Genomic DNA, 16413 nt, shown 5'->3' with positions numbered 1-16413 from the left:
ATGTTCTATAGATATCAGTTAAATCCATTTGGTTCATAACTTTTGTTAGTTTCATTGTGTCTCTGTTTAGTTTTTGTTTCCATGATCTGTCCATGGCCGAGGCTCATGAAGAAGGAATACCAAGTGTGGATGCCTGGGTCCTACTTAGAAAGAGTAACAAAATACTCAAGGGAGCAAATATGGAGACTAAGTGTGGGACAGAAACTGAAGGAGGGGCTGTCTGGAGACCATTCCACCTGGGTATCTATCCCATGTGCAGTCACCAAAGGTAGAGGCTGATGTGAATGTCAGGAAGTGCATGCTGACAAGAGCCTGATATAGCTGTCTCCTTAGAGGTCTGCCAGAGTCTGACATATTCAGAGGCAGATGCTCACAGCTAACCACTGATCTTATCAAGGGATTCCCAATGGAGAAGTTAGAGAGAAGACTGAAGGAGCTGATAGGATTTGTGGCCCCATGAGGAGACCAACAATACCAACCAACCAGAGCTCCCCAGGGTCTAAACTACCAGCCTGGAAGCACATAGGGAGGGACCCATGAGTCCAGCTGTATATGTAGCAGAGGATGGCCTTATAGGGCATAGGTGGGATAGGAGACCCTTTGTCTCATAAAGGCTCAACACCAAGTGGGGGGGGATTCAAGGGTGGGGAGGTGGGAGTGGGGGGTACATGGGTGCACATCCTCATAGAAGCAGGAGGAGAGCGGATGGGATAGGAGGTTCCTGGGTGGTGGGGGAATAGGGTAAGGAGATAAAATCTAAAATACCAATATAATGTCCAATTGAAAAAAAAAAAGAAGTGGACTTCACAAGTGCTCCATCTTAGATCCTAGCAGACATGAAGAGGCTGTGTGTTTTCACTAATTCCTTCTCACTCCTGAAGTTTTCTCTTCTCATGTGCAGTTTGACTGATCCCAGCTGGTTTTGGAGGATAAAGAATAGTGAAGATAATGATGAAGGTTTAAGAAGTGACTGTGGTTTTGTCCTTTTGATAATAGAGGAACCTATTGAAGACAATTTTTATAATGAAATTACTAATTTTAGGTAAGTCATTAAGTTTATTTCCTGCTTCAATGTCATGAATTAGAAATATGTAGCTGTGTACACAAACAGTGGGGGTTCTGTTCTTTTCTTTTCCCTGTAACTTTAGGAACCCCTGAAAATGAATGATTACATCAATCACTATTTTAAGACTTTCAAATGTGTCACAGGTTAGTTTAGCTTTCCTACATTGGTCTTCAGTTTACTAAGCTGGACTATGAGACTGGATTCTATCTGTTGACTCTTTGTGGATATCATATGTTGAAAGATGTCTGCCTTGAATTCACAATTTCCACCTTTGGCAAGAGCTCAATATAAAGAGACTGCATCACTGCCTATATTTAATTGTCTGAAAATGATTCTTGTATGAGAATGCATTTAATGCCTTCACAAAAAGGTTATCTAATTTTGGTCTCCAAAAGCTGGGCATTCATTTATACACTGAAATATTTGTGGACCTGTGGCTTTACTATTCCTGATTACTTGTATAATATTACATATATACTTGTCATTATACATATACTTTGCTTTTTAATATAGTCTTTAAATGAGCCCCTCCTGCCATTCTGAAGTTGACACTGAATGTGGAAAATGACTGACAGGCTTCATGTTCTGTTACCAAAACAATCATTTGGTCCAGTTATGCAAATGTCCAGTTACATATTAGGTTTATTATCAGTATCAGACAGATGGTCAATATTTCTATTAATTATTGAATAAATATGATATTAGAGAAAATCTAGGAGAATAAATGTACTTCTTGTGGATAAGAAGCTGATCTCAATATGGCTACATAGTTCTGAGATCCCAAGTGTGATATGTTATCATTTGTGCCTGAAGATCATGAGGGAACAAGTGTTGAAATCTTTCACCATTTAGCCAATTGATGAGCCTGGGACTTCTTTATTTCATGAAGTGAGGTTTCCAGTGCTTTTCTGTCTTTGACTCTCATCCCATCTCTTATTCAATTTTCATGTCTTTGGGATTTAAAATATATGTTTTCCAAATGTTAGCCACAGTACACTGTGTGCACTTTGATAGTGATGGTGGTTTCACATTATTATACTTTCTGTTAGATCAGTAGGCATTTCATTTCTGATATATTCTGTATTGTCCCACACCTCATTTGAAAAATAGTGGAAATTCTCATTGGTGACACTTTCATAAGTCATAATAAGGTTTAAAATACCAAATATATGAACTGTATCAATACACTTTTCAGGACTAGAAAGAAAAACTTAGCTCCAAATTCTCAATTGAAAAATACAAATTCATCAAAAGAGCATGTTTGATGTTTTTACTCCTGATTAGAAGTAATTGCTTATATTACTAAAAAAACTGCCAACTGTGCTGGGGCAGATGATCTCTGTGCTCAGACATCACTTGAAGGGTCTCAAAGAGGTAGGAATACTGAGGTCTTAAGAGAAATCTGAAACCATTTTACGAAATTGACATATTAACAACACATTGAAAGGTAACATTAAATTGGTGTGTAAAAGAGCCTAAAAGATAATTTTCTGGTTATGTGGCATATTGTCTCATTTTGTGTATTTTAAAATAAATAAATAAATTTAAATGAAATGAATCTTAAACTAAAAATTCTGTTTGATGAGTATTAACATTGAAAATATTAAAATCTTGTTGTATAAACATCATGAAAAATTATTGATTATTTTTCTCACTGTGCATGATATTAGCATTTCCTTAATGTTTAACTTCAAAAACTGTTTTTCTATTTTGAAATTTGTAAAATAGTCTTACTAATAAAATAATTTCTCTCCTTGTAACACTGATAATCATTTTTACATAAACCAATTGTTAGACAATATACACAATTATTTAATGCATATTGAATACTCTCATACAATGCCAGGTGCTATTATATAAGGCCTTTTGAATATATTGTTTTCTTTTCTTTTATTGGATATTTTCTTTATTTACATTTCAAATGTTATCTTCTTTCCCAGTTTCCACTCCAAAAATTCTCTATTTCATCCCCTTTCTCCCTGCTTCTATAATGTCTCTGTGTCCTCTGGGTAATCTTGCTAAGTGTTTATCTATCTTGTTGACTTTCTCAAAAAAACATATTCTAGATTTGTTGATTCTTCGTATAGTTCTCTTTGTTTCTGCTTGGTTGATTTCAGCCCTAATTTTGATTATTTCCTGCCATCTACTCTTCTTGGGTGTGTTTACTTCTTTTTGTTCTAGAGCTTTCAGATGAGCTGTTAAGCTGCTAGTTTTTGATCTCTCCAATTTCTTTATGTAGGCACTTAGGGATATGAGTTTTCCTCTTAGCACTGTTTTATTGTATTTTATAATTTGGATAAGTTGTGCCTTCATTTTCATTGAATTCTAAAAATGTCATTAATTTCTTTTTTATTTCTTTACTGACCAAGTTATCATTGAGTAGATAGTTGTTCAGCTTCCAAGTGTATATGGTCTTTCTATTGTTTCTGTTACTATTGAAGACCAGCCTTAGTCCTTGGTGGTCTGATTGATAACATGGGATTACTTAAACATTCTTGTATCTATTGAGGTTTGGTTTTTGTCTGATGATATGGTTGATTTTTGAGTTGGTACCAATATATTACTTTATGGTTCAGTCTTTAGTATTTTATGCTCTTGTACTATGTTTAATTCACAAAGAATATTTTATATGTTTGTAACAATTTAATACACAAGGTTAGATAAAGGGTCTTCAGCTATAGATTTTAATAAGTATGCATTAATAATATTTTTAGGATATGAAAGAATATAAATAAAAATGTTGACAAAAATTTATGATATATTATTTTATTCCAAAAACTCAATATTGTAAAGATGTTTGATGTATAAAATGCATTTAAATAATAAAAAATTTAAGGAGAATATGCTATATATTAGTATATGGTTTTAGTTATGATTTTTAAAATATATCTGCTGAATTACAACTAAAAAATTATTTTATAGTAGACTCATTCAATAGGACTGTAATCTAGTTCAAGGATTGCTTTCAGAGATAAAACAAGCTTCTTATTGATTTTCACAAATACAAAATATATCATATCATAGTGCCCTATGTCTATGAATTCTTTAATTGTGTTCATGTCTAAATGTCTCTAATTTATGAGGTCTATTTCAAGACATTTAGACAGAAATTTAGCATGTCTCATATAACAAACTTCACTGTAATTGAAATTTTATGTTTCAAACATCTCCTTTAATCATCACTATGCCTTGTTTTAGAATACCAGCAAAATGACACACATTTTTTCTGGTAATGTTTTTAGCTACTGAGAAGATCAACAAGAATCCTTATCTTTTACCCAACATGTCTTTGATATTCTACATTGTCCTTGGTCTATGTGAAGACACATTGGGAGTTTTGGATAAAGCATATTCACAACCAAGCAATAGTGTTAAATTTATTGATTATACCTGTGGAAAAAAGCAATGTTGTAGACTAGAACTTACAGGACCATCATGGAAAACATCCTTAAAACTGTCAATTCATTCTAGGACACCAAAGGTAAAAATATGTGACACTGAATGAATTAACAACATTAAATTCCATTGACAGGTGCCTACAAGCAAATGTGAACAGCATGCATTTATGAGTGCATTGCTACACAAACACACAAACATTATATATATAATTATATATATAATATCATATATTATATATAACATATGTATAATTAAGAATTAAACATCAGATTAAATTTTATTGCACAAATGAACAAAACCATTTTCTAGAACATTCAAACTTGTTAGGAATAGTCTAGAATCTAATAGGAATAATACACAATATTTATAGTATAATTTTACTATCCTTAATAGGAGTTATCAAAGGTGAATAATACTACTTGTATAAAAGTCCAAGAATCCTAACAGCCATATTCCTCATGTGTTTGTTTCATCATCTCTTCTACATTCTTTAGGTTTTCTTTGGACCATTTAATCCTCACTTAAGTGTCGCTACCCATGTCCGACTGGCAGAATAAGGCAATGGCAACCGTGTTCTTCTTCAAGCGGTTTATTCAGCTATCCCTGTACAGAGAGCTTCTTCTCTCTCTCTTCTCTTTCTTCTCTTCTCTCTCTCTCTCTTCTCCTCCCCCTCCCGCAGCTCCTTATAAGCATTGCTTTGATCCTATCAGCAGCTGCCTCGAAGTCACTGCTGATTGGCCATTCTCAATGATGCGAGGTGGGGTGGTCGGGTAACCACACCTCTCAGTGCATACAACTCCACATATGGAGTTGTCTTTTCTCACTTAACCCAGTTTAATTTTTAATTTTTTATTTTTTAACTCCTGTTGCTCATTTTAAGTACAGAGAAGTACTGCTGAGCACTGATGGTTGTGGAGACCTCCAGGGAGAGCTCTGCTAAACAGAAGGAGCTACCACAGAAACAGTCTTGTCCCCAGACTTTGTGTGGTTCTGACTGGAGCAAGTACCCAGGACAAGTTAGAGGAATTTGCCAAAGACCTGCCCCATGACAGTTCTTGTCCAGTGTCTTCATCCTGAGAATAACCAAAGTTCCAGTAGTTTTTTTTAAAAGTGCATTTAAGATTATGTGTGGTTTTGTTGTGGAGCTGTGGAGCTGGCCATTATTACATGTGCTCAGAGATTCAATACCTCTGGAATACATTTGACATCTCAAAAAATAAAAAAGGACTATGGGTTTCAGAGTGTGCCTGCTGTATAAAACCCTTGAACTTCATATGAAACACACCATTTCATTATGCAATGTAAGTGTTTCATTCAGCGAAGAATATCTGTAGTGAAAATAATGTAATACACAAACATTTTTTACAATAGTTTTGTGAAGTTTATAAACACATAAATCATTCAGGATGAAGGATATTATTATAAATGTTGTCAAAATCAGAGTAACTAAGGATTATTCAGGTTTATACTATATACACAAAGACACAGATACAAACACATACACATTACTAGTTCTGAACATTAGTTGTTGAAGGACACTCATTTTTTTTTCTCAGTATTGTTTGTTGCTTTATCTTGATGTTATTTGGTAGTTTTTTTTTTTTTTTTGTTTTGTTTTTTCAAGACCGGGTTTCTCTGTGTAGCCCTGGCTGTCCTGGAGCTCACTCTGTAGACCAGGCTGGCCTCGAACTCAGAAATCCGCCTGCCTCTGCCTCCCAAGTGCTGGGATTAAAGGCGTGTGCCACCACCGCCCGGCGGTAGTTTATTTTTGAGAGTGTAATTTCATTTTTTTTTATATTTCCTGATTCCAACACACCATTTCTAACCCTGCACTCCTAAGATGTACATGGCCCTTATATCATAATCACTGAATGTATATATACATTTGTATTTGGATATACATATACATTATGAAATATAAATTATAGAGACAATGTAAAATTGCATACATTTCTGTACTGATGTTGCATTATTTAGTACTACACAGATAATCTTTGTTCCCTTCTCTTGCAATGACAACCTCGCCCATCCCCATATTTACAGTTTCATGTAAATGATTGTGTAGGCCAGAAGCTTTGCAAACATTCTTTTTCCATACTGGCATGCACAGTGTAGTGATCCTTCCTAAAATTTTATTTTTGAAGTCATATCTGTAAGACTTCTATATCTACCTATGGTCTTTCTAGAATATTTGTGTTTCCAGCCATCTTCCTCATTTTTTGACACTCAAGATCTTTCCCACCATTGTGTTCACTTTTCTCTGTTGCTTGGATGAGGAAAAATTTTGTAAGATGACACAGTCATCTTTATTCCCTTTACATTTTTCTCTGGTAGCCTGTAGTGTAATTTCTAGAAACTTGAATTCTAGTCATTATAGGTCAAGCTTCTAGTTGGGGACCAGCACAACTTTTCCCTATTTGTGACATAAGTAAGGTTTGTCTTCAGAACTATCTTCTTATTACCAGTTTATGTAGAGCAAAACAGCACTCAGGGTTCAGGAATCTCTGTGGAAATGTGGGTCAAAAAGTATAAGAAGGAGAGGTATTGGGTGACTTTAACAAAACAGTATCATTAACAAACAAAAGGTATGATAATCATATAAACTCAGAGATTACTCAGCATTCATAACTCTGCACATGATCAAGTCATTCAGTGTTCCAGTATTAACAAGAAGACATAGAATACATGGTAATTTCTCTCAAGGAACATTCTTTTTTTTATCATAAACTTAAATAAGATTGTTATTAATGTACTCTATAGTGATGTTAAATCACCTGATAAAGAAATTGAGGGAAAAAACGACAAATATCTTTAATCAAAGACTTGGTAGCACCAGGAGGTATATTAAAGGATCAACTTCACTCCAGATATAAAACATGTAAGCTCCATTCTCTGCCCTCTGTCACACTGCCCTGGCTATGAAGTAAGATTTTGCTCTGGAGCAATACTGTGTCGAATACCTTTTTGTAGAACTGTACTTGATTACTGAGCATATCCTCAGTAAAGATCAACTTTTGATGAGCATTTACATGAGGCACAAATATTTTCAAATCCTTTTCCTATTTGTTAAGATCTATCCATATGTTTCTTCCCCAGATGTATTTTTCATAAAAGTTCTTTTTTCCCATTTAATTTAATTTAAATTTTTACCTTTTAATCTCTTCTTTGTGAATTGCACATTATGTACCCCCACAGGTTCATTTCACAAGGCATATGCAAAATATTCTACTGGTTAGTTTTTATCACCTTGATACAAATTAGAGTCACCTGAGAGGAGGGAATGACAACATGACTTTAGGGTGTTTCCTTGATGAATGGTCAATGTAGCAGGACCCAACTTAATGTTGGCAGTGCTATCCTTAGCCTGTCAGCTCTGGAAAGTATAGAAAATCATGTTGGGCAAGCCAGCAATTTGTATTTCTTCATGGTCTCCTTCAGGTTCTTCCTAGATTTTCCCTATGCCAGCCTATACCCAGGAAGCCAAAAAGACCCTAAAATTCCCCTATGTGGCTTTGGCGAGTGTTTTAGCACAGCAACAGAAATCAAACTGTAACTGGTTGCCAAATATGATACAAAACAAGGACTGAGTTTTAAGAACAAAACAATACAATTGAAGTGTTTTCCTAAGTAATTTTTTTTTAAAAAAAATAATGACCAAGTCAGGCATCGTGGTATATGACAGTAATTTGCTTAATTGGAAAGCAGAGATGAAAAGGGATTATGAGCTGTTGTTAGAAAACAAAGACAAAGTCAGGCTCTGTGATCCTAGATCTCATCTTGTATTTCTTATCATCTGTACCTTTAATATGAATAGAAATATTTTCAAATGTTCTATGTTTGGGACAGAGGAAATAGTTTGGTAATTAAGAGAATTTGGTTCCCAGGATCACAACTGCCTATAATAAACCTTGATTTTCATTGACTTCTTCTGTCCTCATGCATTCATGAACATATGAGTCTCTCCAGTACACATACATGATTTAAAATACTTGGGGAAAACAAAACAAACAAACAACAACAAAAATACTTTGAGACAGTTCAAAGTTTTACTTTTTTTCTCCTAAGAGATGGTCTTCTATCTCGATTTAGGCTCAAACTCAAGAACTCATACTGTTTTTGAATATTCAGTTTTCTTGCCCAAGCATCCCTAAGGGATTATGGCATGCAACTGCACACTTCTCAGATGTACTTCCTAATGTGACCAACAATCCCACATATTAACCACATAACAAGAAAAACAGCAGCAGCCACAAACACATAAAGGTTCTTCAGGAAGCTGAGTGGAGCTGTTGCCAAATGTTTGTAATCACTGTAAGAAGAAGGCATATGGGAGGCCTATATGTTCATCAAAGTCATCGCTTGCTATACAGTGAATTGATGACTAACATGGGTGATGAGAGAACATCTCACAAGTAAAAACAAAGAATCTTTCAGCTTTGAAAGTTTCATTTTCCTATAGTGAGCATTAGGCTATAAAGCTTGTTGGCTTCTAGAGTTTGCTGGAACTACCACCATCACTTGCTCTCTCAGTCAAGTGTACTGGTATTTAAAAAAAATAAATACCACAGGTTCCTCTAAAACCTCTATCTTCTACCCCTTTTTCATGTCTTTCTCCTTAGTTTCCTGTCTCTGCATTCTCATTTCTCTTCTATAATGTCAAATTAAATTAAAGATTTTGGCAAGAGGCTTTAAATACCAATTGTCTACCTGTGGGCTATGACCCCAGGGTGAATTTGTTTAATTGAAGTATTTTATTTTTTTAAATTCCAAATGTTGCTCTTCTTCCTGGTACCTTTCTCAGAAATCTTTGCCTCATCCCCCACCCTCTGGCTTTGAGAGTGTATTCCCCAACTCAACCCTGACCATCACCCATAACCCCAACCTCACCCTCTCCAGCATTTTTTTCCCCTGGCGCATCAAGTCTCTACAGAATTTGACACATCTTCTCTCACTGAGGCCAGACAAGGTAGTCCTCTGTTACATATGTGCTAGGGGACACAGATCAGCTCATGTATGCTCTTTGGTTGGTGGATAAGTCTTTGGTAGCTCTGAAGGGTCTGGGTTAATTGATAACTGTAGTTCTTCCTATGGGGTTTCCATCCCCTTCATCTCCTTAAAACCTTCCTCTAACTCTTTCATAGTTGTCTGTGTCCTCAGTCCAATGGTTGGCTGTAAGTGTCTTCATTTGTTTTAGACAGCTGCTGGTAGAGCCTCTCAGAAGACAGCTGTCATAGCCCCTGTCTGTAAGCACAACATGGGATCAGTCATAGTGTCAGGGTTTAGTGGCTGTGCATGGGATGGATCCCAATTGGGCAGGTTCTTCAGTGGCAAAAAGACAGTTCTAAAGTAGGAAAAGAACATTTATGGATGGGATGATTCCGATCAATAGGAATTGTATTAAACATTCACAACATTAAGAAGATGAAAAACCACTGCTCCAAAATGATAAGAACTGGTTGGTGTGTATTGAACACACTGCATTCTACAACCAATTAATGACACTCTGCATCTGTAGGAGAGGTTGATTTTCCTCTCTCAGCTGTCCTTAGTTGTCTGGAGTCCTTTGCTTCTTGTATGCAGTGAACATGGCTCCTCATAAAATTTGATCCCTTTCAAGTTCAGAAGTACATTGTTATTACAGTTTTGTGTTTTTATTTATTATATAATTTTCTAGGGAAAATGTTTTACAGTAGATGACCTGGTATTCTGTTCACTGCATCGTCAATGATGTTCCATGAGCCAAAGGTGCAGTAGATGTGATGCAGCTATATTTGGATGTTGGTAGGTTTACCTCTGTGTGTTAAATAACTCAAAGCAGTGATTCTCAACCTTCCTAATGCTGCCATATTTGTACCAACTCCTGACTTTATTGCCTTGTTTGTCCTCAGTGGGAGTGGATATTTGTAGGCCTACAGAGTTTTGATGTGCCAGACTGATAGGATACCCAGAGGGAACTTTACCCTCTCATAGAATAAGGGGTGAAGTGGGGGATGGAATATATGAGAGTAGAACTCCAAAAGGGGCAGTGAATTGGATATAAAGTAAATAAATACATTAATTAATTAACAAGTTAATTAATGAAAAAGAAAAGCAAACAAACCATCTCTCCAGTCCTGAGCAAAGAATCTTTGAAAATATTTGTAATCACTTAAAAGAAGTATATGATAATAAATACCAAGAAAAGTCTAGGAACACAAAGGCCAGATTTATTATCATTTATGTAACATGGTCTAATAATCTGTCTACATTGCATCCAAGAATTCTAATTAGATTTCTCCTAAGTACATCTTTTAAGGGAGCTTAAGCAATATATATTGACAGGACTCTCCTGGAGAACAGTATGACTCAAATTCTACAGTTCAGAATATTTGTACAGGTCATTTTTGTTTTATAATTGATTGAGTTTTTTTATTTTTTTTGATTGATTAATTTATTGATGTTTATTCATATAAATGGAATACTCAGAAAAGTATGTGAAACACATGTATTTTTGATGCCAAAGATAGATGAGAGTGTCAGATATCATAGAAGACTGAATCTCCATTTCTCAACATCAGTAGAATGTATGTAGTTATCCATTTAGGTGTGTGGATAAATGAAAAATTTCCCCTCCGTATGACATGCCAACTGGTAATGTCATTTTGTAGATCTTACTTAGGTGACCCACTTGTTACGTTATCACAGGTGCAGCTTCACTATTACAGAGAAGACATTGTATGTCAGCAGGCACCCAAGTCCTCCAGGTTTCACCATCTTCCAGTCTCTTTATATGATGTTTCCTGAGATGTTGCTGGAGGTGTTGTATTGTGTGTATATCACATGGAGTTGAACACCCTCAGTTAGTTGTCCTTACATGTTAACAAGTTGAGATTTTCTGCAATGCTAAAAGTCTATTAAAAATAATCCATATTGTTAGTAAACTGGGCTATGCTGATTTATGGATATAAGCATAGGCATTAAGAATTAGAAAAAAAGGAAGAAATATGCCTTAGAGCTGAATATTATGTAGGCATTTTCAGAATTAAATTTTTTAGGTTAACTCTATCTTATGTTGAAATGAAACAAACAACAAACAAACAAATCTACGAAGCACAAATGTATGAATTAAAAATTAGGATATCATCTTTCTTGGGCTTTCAGGTGTGCTGTTAAGTTGCTAGTGTAGGATCTCTCCAACTTCTTTATGAAGAAACTCAATGCTATGGATTTTCCTTTTAGCACTACTTTCTTTAGGTACCGTAAGTTTGGGTATGTTGTGTCATTATTTCCATTGAATTTTATAAAAGCCTGATTTCTTTCTTTATTTCTTCTCTGACTAAGTTGTTATTAAATAGAGAGTGGTTTAGGTTCTATAGGTATGTGGGTTTTCTGTTATTTCCGTGGTTACTGAAGTCTAGACTTACTCTGTGGTGATCTGATAGGATACATGAGATTATTTCAATATTCTTGTATCTATTGAGGCTTGTTTTGTAACTGATTATATGGTCAGTTTTGTAGAAGGCACCACGATGTGCTGAGAAGAAAGCATATCCTTTTGTTTTAGGATAAAATATTCTGTATATATCTGTTAAAACCAGTTGTTTCATAAGTTCTATTAGCTTCAAAGCATTTTGTTTAGTATCTTTTTCAATGACCAGTTGACTGGTGAGAGTGGAGTTATGAAGTCTGCCACTATTAATATCTGAGGCTCAATATGTCTTTTGAGCTTAGGTAAGTTTTCTTTTATGAACATGGGTGTCCTTGCATTTGGGGCATAGATGTTCAGAACGGAGATTTCTTGGTGAATTTTTCTGTTAATGAATGAAGTGTTCTTTTCCCATCTTGTTTGATACCTTTTAGGTGAAAGTCTAATTTATTGGATATTAGAATGGAAACTCCTACCTGTTTCTTGGGACCATTTGCTTGAAAACTTTTTTCCAGCCTTTTACTCTGAGGTAGTGTCTGTCTTTGTCATTGATGTATGTTTATTGTATGAAGCAGAAAGCTGAATGTTGCTTGCTTGTCCAGTGTGGAAGCTAATGTCTTTTTATTGGAAAATTGAGTCTGTTGATGTTGAGCAGTAGTAAAGACAGATAATTGGAAGTTCTTGCTCTGTTTGTTGTTGGATGTGGTATTATGTGTGTGTGGTTCTTTCCTTTTGTGTTTGTTTTGAGATGATTAATATCTTGATTTTTTCTTTTTTCTTCTTTTTTTCCTTCTTTTTTTATTAGATATATTATTTACACTTCAGATGCCATCCCCTTTCCCCATTCCCCCCCCTTAGAAAACCCCTATCCCATGCCCCCTTTTCCTTTTTGCATTTATACATTTTTTAAAAATAATGTTAATCATAGCCTTTATAAGTTTGGAATTGTTCAATCAGAGGTGTAACCCACTGACCAACCTAGATATAACAACTATCTTTGACTGGTGGAGATACATGAATATCTGCCTCCCTGTCTCCCCCCTCTTTCTCTCTTTCATCACCTAGCTTCTCCTCTCCTTCTTCTTCTCCTCTTCTTATTCCTTTTCTTCCTCTCAGTACTCCTCCTACCTTAGCTCCTCCTACACATCACCCTTCCTGTTAAAATGAAACTTTTCTCTCAAAATACAATTAGAGCATAATTATGCCAATTTGTACCAGTGAGGTACAGGATAGTCCTAATACCCAGTCCATCCTTTTGTTGACTAACCAGCTCCTCTGTCATCTATCCTAACTAAAACATTTAGTTCTGAACCTGGCTTTAGGATGAATGTCAGCTGACGACCATCCACTCAAATCTTTTCTCTTAAGGTAAATAGCTATATGTTTTCAACTCCATCAGAAATCCAGAATGACTGAGTTAACTATAATTGTGGGAAGCACAAAGCATAGCTTCTAAAACTTAGCCAATTTATAGAGACCTCTGAACACCTGGACACTCGCTTTACTTCAAAACGTTGGAGCATCTGTTCTTCTGCCTTCTGGCCCAGGATCATCTGACAGACCTTAGTGCTGCAGAATTATTAAGGGCTGATTACTCTGTCTAGGCAGATATAATCAGTCGACTATTCTGCAAGTGTGTCCTTTTCTGGACAGTAATTTGTCTGTAGGAGGAAAGTGGCAATTCTTGCCTAGTGGTTGTCTCACCACAACTGGAGTAACTCCAAGGATGCTCAATTTCTTCTTAGAATTCAATATAGGAAGCTGTCCGGAGCAGACAGGTCTCTAATCAAAATGAACATTAATACTGAAATGTTTGTCATGTCAATTCTAAGGATTTCTGATGTTTTGAAAACCAACTATCCATGTAAGGTAATCTGGACTGTTGCCTGTTAACTCCACTCAGCTATTTCTAAATAAAACATAGAGAACACCCTTATAATAAACTCCAAGTCATGAATTTGCTATAGTCCTTTAACTCACAGGCTGACCATCTTAAATCAGTTAAAAAAAGTTAAAGAAGGACTGGGTCTAAGCTTTGTATTCCTAAATGTGTTATACTGGTACAATGCCTATGAGAGTAACAATAGTCATCTTACTCTTATATCATTAAGAAGCTCATGCCAATGAAAACCTTAAAATTTGTAATCAAAGTAAATTGGTGCCATTTAAGAATTTATATCTTCATCTTGATATTAATTATACAGATTTCTACTAATAGGTTATGGCTATACAATAAACCCTAGCTAATCCTCTCTATTTTGACAAAACCACTACTTTTCCCTAGAGAGACAGCCCAACATTTACCACTTTAGTCCCCAAGCCCAGGGAATAGGGGCGCTGACTCTTCATTAGCTTCTTCAAGCTGATTATGGGCGTTGAGATATTAGAAGAGGGGTGGGGGGAAGAGCAAATTGACAGTCCTCTGATGCTGTGTCTTTGCTGCCTCCAGATGGAATTCCCGGACCTCAGCAGGTCTGCCCAGCTTGCTTGTTGAGTAGATACACCAAGGCTGATCATTCTGTAATATACGATTCTCAAAACAAATTTTAGTATCAAGATAGTTTTTTTTAAGAGGGCTGATGTTTTATTAAGAATGTTGGTTCTAACCACTTTTCTATTTTTTCCTCTCAGCAGGCCAGGCAGAGGTCTCAGTTTTTTCTTTGGTATAGATACCTTCCTCTTGCTGGAGTTTTCATTCTAGAATCCTATGTAGGACTGGAGATATATATATATATATATATATCTGGAATGCCTTCACACTGCAGGGTGTCTAGAGGTCAGACATGCTATCTGCCCTGGTAGAGATGCAAAATGGAAGGGCATATATCAATATTTTACCAAATATGTTCAATATTCATAATAGGAATGAAGAGTTTTATCATGAAAGCCTTAAGTGATGACTATACTAGAGTAACTTCCTAAAGAATAATTTGCTCAAGCTTTTTTCAGAGAAGTAAGGTTTGCTAATACTCAGGGCAGTAAGACAAAAGCTGGTTGATAGACTTGAACCATGTAACAGACTTGTCAAGTTTCAACACACTAACACTAATTAGAAAACATATAGTCAATGCAGCTTACAATAAATACTGTAGAAAAGACTAAACCAATTGTAGTGTGACAATTATAAAAGCCTTAACACATGCAGTAACCCTTGTTTAAAATCCAGATCCTCTCCCAACTTTATCTCTTGATATCATAACATCGTAGAGAACTGCAGCTAACTTACAAATACAACTCTGAAAAATGTGCAGATGCTGCCTTCCAAAGGAAGACTATTATTTCCAATATTTGATTGATTTCTATACCAGTACATAATTTAAGAAAAATACAAGAGTCATTATAATTTCCCTTTTTGACTCTCTGTCCCACAAGGTCTAAAAACTTGAGGCAAAGCAGCTTGTCCCATCTGGAATATAGGCAAGCAAAGGTGGGTCAGGAACATATATCCAATACAGCCAGACAATCCCTCCTACAGTTTATGCTACACACTTTGTCTACATACTTACTCCCATGAGTATTTTGTTACCACTTCTAAGAAGGATCAAAGTACCACACGTTTGACTTCCTTCTTGAACTTCATGTGGTCTGCAAGTTTACCTTAGGTATTGTGAGCTTTTGGGCTAATATCCACTTATCAGTGAGTGCATACCATGTGTGTTCTTTCATGATTGGCTTACTTCACTCAGGATCATATTTTTCAATTCCATCCATTTGCCTAAAAATTTCATGAATTCATTGTTTTTAATCACTGAGTAGTACTCCATTGCATAAATGTACAACATTTTCTATATCCATTCCTCTGTTGAAGGACATCTGGGTTCTTTCCAGCATCTGGCTTTTATAAATAAGGCTGCTATGAACATAGTGTAGCATGTGTCCCTTTGATATGTTGGAGCATCTTTTGGGTATACACCCAGGAGTGGTATAGCTGGGCCCTCAGGTAATAAATACTATGTCCAGTTTTCTGAGAAATCACCAGACTGCTTGCCATAGTGGTTGTACCAGCTTACAATCCCACCAACAATGGAGGAGTTTTCCTCTTTCTCCACACCCTTGCCAGTGTCTGCTATGACCTGCATTTTTAATCTTCACCACTCTGACTGGTGTGAAAAGGAAACTCAGTGTTGTTTTGATTTGTGTTTCCCTGATGACTAAGGATATTGAATTTTTCTTTAGGTGCTTCTCACCCATTAGAGTTTCCTCAGTTGAAAATTCTTTGTTCCCTCACCTGGATCCTGGTGACTGTAGCAGATACCCAGCTGATCTGCTCCCCTGTGGAAACTGCATTCAGAGGCATCCTAGAGAGGCCACGGTCTGCAGAGCTGTAGGTAGGAGCACCGGCACACCGCCCTAGGCCCCAGAGGTACAACTGGCAGTAGGGAGCCCCCAGAATGCACCTGGCATTCAGACCCCACCCCTGCAGAATACCACTCCCATTCTACCCCTTGCCCAGATCCTGATGACTGGAGCAGACACCCAGCTGATCTGCTCCCCTGTGGAAACCACATCCAGAGGCATCTTAGAGAGGCCACTGCCCTCAGAG

At 36.2% G+C, this 16413-nt stretch overlaps 1 protein-coding gene across 5 annotated transcripts in view; it reads left to right on the top strand.

Annotated features, from left to right (window-relative positions):
* Positions 1 to 836: 836 nt before the first annotated feature.
* Positions 837 to 16413, top strand: part of LOC117723919 (vomeronasal type-2 receptor 116-like) — a 48601-nt gene continuing 33024 nt past the window's right edge. For all 5 annotated transcript variants that reach the window (XM_076916305.1, XM_034523509.1, XM_034523514.1 and 2 more), the window contains exon 1: positions 837 to 1042. In XM_076916305.1, the coding sequence (XP_076772420.1) occupies positions 837 to 1042 (206 nt within the window). The remainder of the gene's footprint in view (positions 1043 to 16413) is intronic.

Source organism: Arvicanthis niloticus, chromosome 19 (assembly GCF_011762505.2).
Source record: "Arvicanthis niloticus isolate mArvNil1 chromosome 19, mArvNil1.pat.X, whole genome shotgun sequence".
Taxonomy (NCBI): Eukaryota; Metazoa; Chordata; class Mammalia; order Rodentia; family Muridae; genus Arvicanthis; species Arvicanthis niloticus.
This window is presented reverse-complemented; position numbering and strand designations above follow the sequence as displayed.